Source organism: Capra hircus, chromosome 16 (assembly GCF_001704415.2).
Source record: "Capra hircus breed San Clemente chromosome 16, ASM170441v1, whole genome shotgun sequence".
Lineage (NCBI taxonomy): Eukaryota > Metazoa > Chordata > Mammalia > Artiodactyla > Bovidae > Capra > Capra hircus.
Window position 1 is genome coordinate 17,417,071 of NC_030823.1, and position 12,013 is coordinate 17,429,083.

Below are 12,013 nucleotides of genomic sequence, written 5' to 3' on the forward strand. Positions count from 1 at the left end.
ATGTATATCTTTTGAGCATTAAAAGGTTAAGACATGGCACAGTGTAAGCCTCAGTTTTCTCATCCGAAAGTGGGGAGGTTTCATATGATTCAGTTCAGAATTTAAGCAGAAGAGCCAGAATGCAAGCTGTTGTGCTTCATTTGTATCCGATCTTACTGTATTTTTTTTTTAATTGAATAGGGCTAGGAATACGGATTATGTTATACGGAACAGATAATTTGCCACGTATGGATATCTTAAAAAGCTTTCACTGAATTGCTTTGCATGCTGCCTATTACTAGTATGGTCAAAAGTAAGCAAAAATGTCAGCATAGTACAATAGTGAAGAATGGGGGCGCTGTAATCAGTGCTTTTAAGATCCCCAGTTCCAAAACAATTACTATTAGATGTGTGTCGTTGGGTAAGAGCACACATGCATCTAGCCTTCAGTGTAATATATTGAACTATATGAAATTGCCATTTTGTATGTCAAATATGATCAATTAACAATTCTTTGTTTCAACCTAATATAATTATTCCTGACATAGAAATGTCATATCTGAAATGGAGTCATAGAATTCAGTAGTCATCACAACTTCAAACAGGCCCATGATTTTAAAGTCCTTATTATATATCATCATCCTAACAAACCAGAAGGACTATCAATTTTATTTTGTGTGTATGTGTGATTGAAATCTGGAGCCATGAAAGTTTATTTCTTGCCATTAGTTAAGGAAGTCTTCATGAAAATCATCAACTTTTCAGTGAAAGAAAAGTGAGAATTAGGGGGAGAGAGAGGTGAGTGAGAGTTCAAATGTAGAACCGGAGCTAGGGACTCAAAAAAGTATTAGATAATGATGAGGTTAACTTTTTGTATCCCCTGAGCTGAAATTATGAAAAGTGAGGTTCATACATACCAACACTCACATTTATCATGATTTTCTGAGTTTTTTGAAGAGAAACTATAGATCCTATTGAGAGACTCTTTCTCCTCTAACCATAAATCAGAAGGAAAATACGTTTTTTTGTTTTTTTTTTTTACTTTAGTAAAATAGGTTCTTGTACTTTATGCCTCATTTAGGCATGTTCCAGTGTTTTCAGTCATGTCCTGTCCAAGTTAATGAAGTAGAACCTGTTCATCTCTTCACTTACATATGAATGTATTTTTTGAGTCTCTATTGTGTGCCAAAAGAATAAGACAGTTTCTGCCCCACTACTCAGGCAGGTAAACATGTCATTACAAAATAATTGGGTAAGTGGTGAGAGGGATGAAGTGAGTGTTCTGGAGATGATCGTCCTGCGGGGTGCAGGAAACCGTGCCACCTGTTTATCAACATACTTGTGTTTAACAAAAGTTCCAGATGAGGAAATGACTCACCAGTCCGCTGTCATGACCCATGATGGTTTCCCACAGTGAGTCATCTATCAAGACCTTCTTGTCTTGAATGTCCATGAGTTGACTGACACTCCGGTGGAGAGAGCCTTGGGAATAGGTCTGACTGCCGTGACTCTGACTTGGGATGCGCAGAACAGACAGGCTTCGGCTGCTCCTAATGCTCACAGGTGTCCCAGACCGGGGGATTTTGGTATCAGCTAAGCCCTGAAGAGAAAGTTGCTGTTGGTGACTAAAGTCTAAAGAAAATGGGCTTTAAGCAAGATAGAAAATCATGTGTCACACATTGTCAGTGAAGGGAACACTGTCCCCATATCCTACAAAATTGAGTACATCAGGAATACTGTAGCTCACAACTTCCTGGTAAAGTGAGATAATAAGCTAATGGTCTCATTAGATAGCCAGTGTCCTTGGTGCCTCCAAGAGCTCATGTACTGGCTGGGGCACTGACTGTGTTTCCCTGTGGACAGGGCTGCTGCATAGCAAAGCAGTAGAGTGGGGCTGAGGGGTAGCAAGATAAGCTCTTCAGGGCCGTCAGCACAGAGCCTCCTCAACAACTTACCCTTCCCCAGAGGAAAGAGCAGTGTTCTCTCATGGTCACTCACTAAGTGAGCAGTTGTATTTCACTGTAAAATTCCTGGATTCATGTACAGAACTTGACTCCTCCCTCCCTCTTTTCTCACCTCACCTTGTTCCCCTTGTTGCAAAGCCTCCAAAATAAAGAGGTCCCAAAACACCTCAGAAAGAAAAGCACTCTAGGATTAGGTTCTAGAATGTGCCATTAAGAAATGTAGCCGCTCTAAACATCTGAGGGTTCTGATTGAGCTGATTTAACCAAACTGTTTGGCTTATCATCATGCAGTTGACACACCATGCAGAGATCATGCATTATGCAGCACACAGAGGTACCTCAAAGTGCATAGTGTAACTTTTTAGGGTAACATTGCTTGACACATCAGATACATCAGCCACAGAGTCAAACTGAAAACAAAAGTGGAGTATCAGTCTGTGGAACATTTAAAAACAAATTCTACAGAGGGAAGAAGCAAGATGGGGGAATAAAAAGGACTTTGGGTCTCACCTCCTCCTACAAATGCATCAGAAATACATCTACGTGTGGATGGATTCTCACGTGATACCTTACTGAATGATGCCAGTAGATATCATACACCCAGAAGTTCAAGAAAGAACTCCATATAACCAAGGGAAAAAGGAATCTGGATGGGACCTGGTCCCAGGGAAGGAGCTGTGGAAGAGGAAACTTCAGTCTGGACTGAAAGCGATCTTCAGAGACTTGGAAGAGAGTATGCTGACTGGTGCTCTGGCTATGGTGGGAGCAGGCAGAAGACAGAGACCAGCAAAGAGGATTGGTGCTATCTTGTTGCAGTACGTGGCCCAAGATGCACACCTGCCTGTACATGCAGGGGCTGGGTCCTGAAACTCGGGGTTCAGGACAGGCCCAGGGAGAGCACAGGTTGGCTATAGAGAGACAGCCTGAGGGGGCTAAAGTGTGACTGCAGAAAAAGCCTGGGCCCACCCCAGCAGCAAAGTACCATTGCTAAAGGGCATGTGGAGGGGTGGGTGTAGCCTGCCATAATAGCCTCTTTCATCAAGCTGCCTCTGAGGGCTCTGGGAGCAGGTCAGTATGTGTTTCCACACCTGACACCAGTCTGGCCTCAGCAGCTATGGGCTTTGTGGCATGTACATGCAGAGGGGGGGCTGGGAGGCTTCCACAGCTCCCATGATGGCTCCAGGTATGTGACCACTGCGGTCCCGACTTAAGTGAGTGGGCACCTAAGGATCTGTGCTGGTGGCCTTGTAACCACAGCACCTGAGGGACACCAGGGCCAAATGACTGCATTCCCAGTGGGGGCGGTGCCAAGGGTATTGCCATCAGTTCATTCTGTGAGCCTGTACAGGTGACACCACAGGATGCACCCCACAGTAGACAGCTCCAGGGAGGGAATACCCCAGCCAAACCACCTCTCCCAGCAGGAGCTCTCCAGTTCTGTCTACCTCTCACTGAAGCTCAGAAATGGAACTGAGGGCTTCTATTCCAACAACTCAGGAGCAGGCCCTGCCCCTGACATGCAGGGACAACACAGAGCAAAGAGGCCCACTAAATGTTTGAAGGCAGGATTAGAACAAAAAATGTTTACAGGTTGTAAGGAAACACAAAAGATGCTGACTAACCAAAGCAATCTTGAGAAAGAAAACTGAAGCTGAAGGAATCCGACTCCCTGACTTCAGACTATACTACAGAACTACAGTAATCAAGAGGATGGTACTAAACAAAAACAAATATAGATCAATGGAACAGAATAGAAAGTTCAGAAATAACACCCAGGCACCTGTGGTCACCTAGTCTGTGGCAAAGGAGGCAAGAATATACAGTGGAGAAAAGAGTTTCTTCAATAAGTGGTGCTGGGAAAACTGGGCAGCTTCAAGTAAAAGGATGAAATTAGAACACTCTCCTAAGACCACACCCTAAAATAAATGGATTAAAGACCTAAATGTAAGACCAGACACTATAAAAGAAAACATAGGAAAAACATTTGCTGACATAAAGCACAGGAAGATCTTTTCTGACCCACCTCTTAAGAGTGATGAGAACAAAAAGAATAGACAATAAAAGATACTCCTTACAAATGAAACAGATGGAGAGATACAGCATATCCTTGGCTTAGAAGAATCAATATTGTGAAAATGACTATACAACCCAAAGAAAGTCTACAGATGTAATGCAATCCCTACCAAACTACCAATGGCATTTTTCAAAGAACTAGAACAAAAAAAATTATATAGAAACACAAAAGATCCTGAATAGCCAAAGCATCTTGAGAAAGAAAGATGGAGCTGGAGGAATCAGGATCTCTGACTTTACATGATACTATAAAACTACAGTAGTCAAAACTGTACAGTTCTGGCACAAAAACAGAAATATGGATTAATGGTATAGGATAGAGCCTATAAATAAACCCATGCACCTATCATCTCCTACCTATGAAGAGAGGCAAGAATATACCAAAAGATAAGAAAAGATGGTTTCTTCAATAAGTGGCGCTGGGAAAGAATGGGCAGCTACAAGTGAAAGAATGAAATTAGGACAATTCCCAAGACCATACATGAAAATAACTCAAAATGGATTAAAGACCTAAGTGTAAGTCCAGACACTATAAAACTCTTGGTGGGAAGTATAAGCAGGACATTCTTTGAGATAAGCAAGAATCTTTTCATATATGCAGCAGATATTTTCACATATACCTCCTAGAGTATGGTAAATAAAAACAAACGAGATGTAATTAAGTTTTGCACAGCAAAGGAAACCACTGAAATTAAACAGACAAACCACAGAATGGGAAAAAGAAATATTTGCAAACCATGTGACCAGAAAAGGATTAATCTCCAAAGGGTATGAACAGCTCATACAGCTCAATAAAAAAATAAAAACAATCAAAATATGGGCAGAATATCCAGACAGACATGTCTCTACAGGAGACATCCAGGTGACCAAAAAAAAAAAAAAAAACAGGTGAAGAGATGCTCAGTATCACTAATTATTAGACAAATGCAAATAAAAACTACAATGAAGTATCACCTCGCGGCTGTCTGGCCATCATCAAAAAGTCTGTGACCAGTAAATGCTTGAGAGGTTGTGGAGAAAGGGGAACCCTCCTACCCCTGTTGGTGGGAATGCAAATTGGTACAGCCACTATGGAGAACAGGATGGAGGTTCCTTAAGAACCTAGAACTACCATATGATCCAGCATCCACACACCTGGGCATATATTCAGAGAAAACCATACCAGGAAAAAGTAAATGCAGACCAGCGTTCACTGCAGCACTATTTACAACAGCCAGGACATGGAAGCAATCTGAATGTCCATCAACATTGTCCATGCGGTATATATACATGATGGAATATTACTCAGCCATTAAAGAAGGAAACAATGCCATCTAAAGGAACATGGATGGACTTAGAAATCATTATACTAAGGGAAGTAAGCCCAACAGACAAAGGCAAATGTCATATGATACCACTTATATGTGAAATCTAAACATGATACAAATGAATTTAAAAAAACAGAAACAAACTCACAGACTTAGGAAATAAACTTATGGTTACAAAGGGGAAAGTTATGGGTAGGAATAAATTAGAAGGTTGTGATTAACATATATACACTACTGTGTATAAAACATAATCAACAAGAATCTAATATATAGCACAAGGAACTCAATGTAATACTCCGTAATAACCTATTTGAGAAGAGAATCTGAAACAGCATTAATGTATGTACTGTTTTTCAGTCACCCAGTCGTAGCTGACTCTGTGACCCCATGAACTGTAGCACGCCAGGCATCCCTGTTCCTCACCATTTCCTGAAGTTTGCCCAAGTTCATGTCCATTGCATTGGTGATGCCATCCAACCATCTCACTGACACTCTCTTCTATCCTCAATGTTTCCCAGTATCAGGAACTTTTCCAATGAGCTGGCTGTTCGCATTAGGTGACCAAAATATCAGCTTCAGCATCAGCCCTTCCAGTGAATATTCAGGGTTGATTTCCTTTAAAATTGACTAGTTTGATCTCCAAGGGACTCTCAGGAGTCTTCTCCAGTCCTCTCTAGTTCAAAGGCATCAATTCTTTGGTGCTCTGCCCTCTTTACAGTCCAGCTCTCACAACTGTATGTGACCACTGGGAAGAACATAGTCTTGACTATACAGACCTTTGTCGCACAGTGATGTCTCTGTTTTTCAACACACTGGCTAGGTTTGTCTTAACTTTCTTGCCAAGAAACAATCATCTGATTTCATGGCTGCAGTCACCATCTTCAGTGATTTTAGAGCCTAAGAAGAGGCTATCTGTCACTGCTTCCACCTTTTTCCTTTCTATTTGCCACGAAGTAATGGGATTGGATGTCATGATCTGTTTTTAAATATTTAAAATTTAATATTTCTTAAATGTTTTAAAATATTTTTAATATATTTTAAAATATTTTTCACTCCCCTCCTTCACCCTCATCAAGTGGTTCTTTAGTTCCTCTTTGCTTTCTGCCATTAGAGTGGTATCATCTGAGGTTGTTAACGCTTCTCCCACCTATCTTGATTCCAGCTTGTAACTCATCCAGCCTGGCATTTCTCATGATGTGCTCAGTGTATAAGTTAAACAGGGTGACAACAGATAGCTCTGTCATACTTCTCTCTCAATCCTGAACCAACCAGTTGTTACATATAGGGTTCTAACAGTTGCTTCTTGACTTGCATACAGGTTTCTCAGGAGACAGGTAAGATGGCCTGGTATTCCCATCTCTTTAAGAGCTTTCCACAGTTTGTTATGATCCACACAGTCAAAGGCTTTAGTGTAGTTGATGAAACAGAGGTAGATGTCTTTCTGGAATTCCCTTGCTTTCTCTGTGATCCATGAATGTTGACAATATGTACTATGTATAACTAAATCACTTTGCTGTATAGCTGAAACTAACACATCAATGTAAATCAACTATAGTTCAGTATAAAATAAACTATTTTAAGATAAATAAGGAAAATAAAACTTTTCTGTGAAAGACACACAAAAAAATTAAAAATGCATTGAGGCAAATGACAATGAAAACACAACCATACAAAATCTGAGCAATGCAGCAAAAGCAGTTCTGATGAGACAGAAGTTCACAGCTACATAGAATTTAAGAACAAGAAAAATCTCTAATAGACACACCATCTAAAAGAGTTAGGAAAGGAAGAAACAAAACCTAAAGTCAGCAGAAACAAGCAGATAAGATCAGATAGGAAATAAATTAGAGATTTTAAAGTTATAGAAAAAGATGCAACGAAAGTAAATAAGAAAAGGAAGAGGAGAATTGATAACTGACACTACAGAAATGAAAAAAGAAAACTGTGTAGAATTATTTTGTCAACAAATTCAACAAAGTACAAGAAACGGACAAGTTTTGAGAAACACAGTGTACCAAAACTGAAGTAAGAAGAAATAGATTACCTGAACAGACCAATCACTAGAAGTGGAACCGAATCTGTAATTTAAGTAAAACTTACAAACAACACTCCAGGGCCAGATGTTTTCTCAGGCAAATTCTACCAAACATACAAAGAATAACATCGATCCTTCCAAACTCTTCCAAAAGACTAAAGAGGAGGGAACACTCCCAAAGGCATTCCATGGCGATACCAACCCTGACACCACAACCAGTGGAAGTATAAGTGAAAGTCGCTCAGCCATGTCTGACTCTGCGAACCCATGGACTATACAGTCCATGGAATTCTCCAGGCCAGAATACTAGAGTGGGTAGCCTTTCCCTTCTCCAGGGGATCTTCCCAACCCAGGGATCAAACCCAGGTCTCCAGCATTGCAGGCAGATTTTTTTTTTTTACCAGCTGAGCCACAAGGGAAGCCCAAGAATATTGGAGTGGATAACCTGTCCCTTCTCCAGTGTATCTTCCTGACCCAGGAATTGAACCAGGGTGTCCTGCATTGCCAATGGATTTTTTCACCAACTGAGCTATCATGGAAGCCCCACCACAACTAAAGTCACTACCAAAAAAGATATTTATAGGTCAATATCACTGATGAATACAGAAAAATTCTCAACAAATATCAGCAAACCAAATCCAACAATACATAAAGATATCATATACCATGAATAACTTCGATTCATCCCAGGGTCACAAGTATGGTCCAACAAGTGTAAATCAATGAAATATGACACATCAAAAAAGACAAACACCACATGATCTTCTCAATAGAAATAGAAAAAGCATTTGATAAAATTCATCACCTATTTAGGATAAAAAATCTCCCCAGAAAGTGTGCATAGAGGGAACCAATATTAACATAATAAGGCCACATTTGGCAAACACTCAGCAAATACAATTTTCAGTGGTGAAAAACTAAAAACATTTCCTCTAACATCAGGAAAAGACAAGGATGTCCACTCTTGCCACTATTATTCAACAAACTTTTGAAAGTCCTAGCATGGCAATCAGAGAAGAAAAAGAAAAAGAATCATAATTGGAAAAGAAGAAGTAAAACTGTCACTGTTTGCAAATGATATGATACTATATGTACAGAATTCTAAAGATGCCGTCAGAAACTTTTTGAAGGCCATCAATGAATTTGATAAAGGGACAGGATACAAAATTAATACACAGAAATCTCTTGCCTTCCTATACACTAACAATGAATGATCAGAAAGAGAAATTCAGGAAAGAATCCCATTACCACTGCCTCAAAAAGAATAAAATAACTATGAATAAACTTATCTAAGGAAGCAAGAGACTTATACTCAGAAAACTGTAAGATTTTGATGAAATCAAAGATGGCACAAAGAGATGGAGAGATAGCATAGTACTGGATTAGAAGAATCAATATTATGAAAATGACTATAATATGCAAAGCAATCTATAGATGCAATGCAATTCCTATCTAATTATCAATGGCATTTTTCACAGAATTAAAACCAAAAGACCCCAAATAGCCAAAGTAACATAGGAAAGAAAAATGGAGCTGGAGAAATCAGGCTACCTGAATTTACACTATACTATAAAAACTACAGTAAATAAAACAGTACTGTATTGGAACAAAAACAGAAATGTATATCAATGGTACAGGATTGAAAGTCAAGAAATAAACCCATGCACCTGCTATCACCTATTCTATGACAAATAAGGCAAGGACATAGTTAGAACTGGACATGGAACAACAGACTGGTTCCAAATAGGAAAAGGAGTATGTCAAGGCTGTATATTGTCACCCTACTTATTTAACTTATATGCAGAGTACATCATGAGAAACACTGGGCTGGAAGAAGCACAAGCTGGAATCAAGATTGCCAGGAGAAATATCAATAACCTCAGATATGCAGATGACACCATTCTTATGGCAGAAAGTGAAAAGGAACTAAAAAGCCTCTTGATGAAAGTGAAAGAGGAGAGTGAAAAAGTTGGCTTCAAGCTCAACATTCAGAAAACTAAGATCATGGCATCCAGTCCCATCACTTCATGGGAACAGATGGGGAAACAGTGGGAAGTGTCAGACTTTATTTTTGGGGGCTCCAAAATCACTGCAGATGGTGACTGCAGCCATGATATTAAAAGACGCTTACTCCTTGGAAGGAAAGTTATGACCAACCTAGACAGCATATTAAAAAGCAGAGACATTACTTTGCCAACAAAGGTCCATCTAGTCAAGGCTATGGTTTTTCCAGTGGTCATGTATGGATGTGAGAGTTGGACTGTGAAGAAAGCTGAGTGCTGAAGAATTGATGCTTTTGAACTGTGGTGTTGGAGAAGACTTGAGAGTCCCTTGGACTGCAAGGAGATCCAACCAGTCCATCCTAAAGGAGATCAGTCCTGGGTGTTCATTGGAAGGACTGGTGCTGAAGCTGAAACTATAATACTTTGGCCACCTCATGCGAAGAGTTAACTCACTGGAAAAGACTCTGATGCTGGGAGAGATTGGGGGCAGGAGGAGAAGGGGACAACAGAGGATGAGATGGCTGGATGGCATCACAGACTCAATGGACATGAGTTTGGGTAAACTCCAGGAGTTGGTGATGGACAGGGAGGCCTGGCGTGCTGCGATTCATGTGGTCGCAAAGAGTCGGACACGACTGAGCGACTTAACTGAACTGATGAAGACCTACAAGGCCTTTGAGAACTAACCCCCCGAAAAGATGTCCTTTCCATCATAGGAGACTGGAATGCAAAAGTAGGAAGTCAAGAGGTACCTGGAGTAACAGGCAAATTTGGCTTTGGAGTACAAAATGAAGCAGGGCAAAGGCTAACAGAGTTTTGCCAAGAGAACACACTGGTCATAGCAAACACCCTCTTCCAACAACACAAGAAAAGACTCTACACATAGACCTCTCCAGATGGTCAATACTGAAATCAGATTAATTATATTATTTGCAGCTAAAGACGGAGAAGCTCTGAACTGTTAGCAAAAAAAGACTAGGAGCTGACTGTGGCTCAGATCATGAACTCCTTATTGCAAAATTCGGACTTAAATTGAAGAATGTGGGGAAACCACTAGACCATTCAGACATGACCTAAGAAACCCCTTATCATTATACAGTGGAAGTGAAAAATACATTCAAGGGATTAGATCTGATAGATAGAGTGCCTGAAGAACTATGGAAAGAGGTTCATGATATTGTACAGGAGGCAGGGTTCAAGACCAGCCCCAAGAAAAAGAAATGCAAAAAGGCAAAATCGCTGTCTGAGGAGGCCTTACAAATAGCTGAGAAAAGAAGAAAAGCAAAAGGCAAAGGACAAAAGGTAAGATATATCCATTTGATTGTAGAGTTTCAAAGAATAGCAAGGAGAGATAAGAAAGCCTTCCTCAGCAATCAATGCAAAGAAATAGAGGGAAACAACAGAATGGGAAAGACTAGAGATCTCTTCAAGAAAATTAGAGATACCAAGGGAACATTTCATGCAAAGATGGGCACAATAAAGGACAGAAATGGTATGGAAGGAAAAGCAGAAGAAATTAAGAAGTGGCAGAATACACAGAAGAATTATACAACAAAGATCTTCATGACCTCGATAGTCATGATGGTGTGATCACTCACTGAGAGCCATACATCCTGGAATGTGAAGTCAAATGGGCCTTAGGAAGCATCACTACAAAGAAAGCTAGTGGAGGTGACGGAATTCCAGTTGAGCTATTTCAAATCCTAGAAAATGATGCTGTGAAAGTGCATCACTCAATATGCCAGCAAATTTGGAAAACTCAGCAGTGGCCACAGGACTGGAAAAGGTCAGTTTTCATTCCAATCCCAAAGAAAGGCAATGCCAAAGAATGCTCAAACTACCACACAATTGCAGTCATCTCACTGGCTAGTGAAGTAATGCTCAAAATTCTCCAAGCCAGGCTTCAGCAATACATGAACCGTGAACTTCCAGATGTTCAAGATGGTTTTAGAAAAGACAGAGGAGCCAGAGATCAAATTGCCAACATCTATTGGCTCATAGAAAAAGCAAGAGAGTTCCAGAAAAAAATTACTTCTGCTTTATTGATTACACCAAAGCCTTTAACTGTAGATCACAACAAACTGGAAAATTCTTAAAGACATGGGAATACCAGACCACCTTACCTGCCTCCTGAGAAATCTATATGCAGGTAAAGAAGCAACTGTTAGAATCAGACACGGAACAACAGACTGGTTCTGAATTGGGAAAGTAGTAAATCAAAGCTTTATATTGTCATCCTGCTTATTTAACTCATATGCAGATTACATAATGAGAAACACTGGGCTGGATGAAGCACAAGGTGGAATCGAGGTTGCAGGGAGAACTATCAATAACCACAGCTATCCAGATGGCACCACCCTTATGGCAGAAAGTGAAGAGGAACTGAAGAGCCTCTTGATGAAAGTGAAAGAGGAGAGTGAAAAAGCTGGCTTAAACCTCAACAATCAAAAAACTAAGATCATGGCAAGTGGTCCCATCACTCAATGGCAAATAGATGGGGAAACAATGGGAATAGTGAGACTTTTATTTTCTTGGGCTCCAAAATCACTGCAGATGGTGACTGCAGCCATGAAATTAAAAGACACTTGGTCCTTGGAAGAAAAGCTGTGACCAACCTAGATAGCATATTAAAAAGCAGAGACATTACTTTGC

At 40.2% G+C, this 12,013-nt stretch overlaps 1 protein-coding gene across 1 annotated transcript in view; it reads right to left on the reverse strand.

Annotated features, from left to right (window-relative positions):
• The window catches only part of USH2A (usherin), a 935,662-nt gene that overhangs the window by 897 nt on the left and 922,752 nt on the right, over positions 1 to 12,013 (reverse strand). The window contains exon 71 of the mRNA XM_005690572.2: positions 1,358 to 1,579. Within this exon, the coding sequence (XP_005690629.2) occupies positions 1,358 to 1,579 (222 nt within the window). The remainder of the gene's footprint in view (positions 1 to 1,357; positions 1,580 to 12,013) is intronic.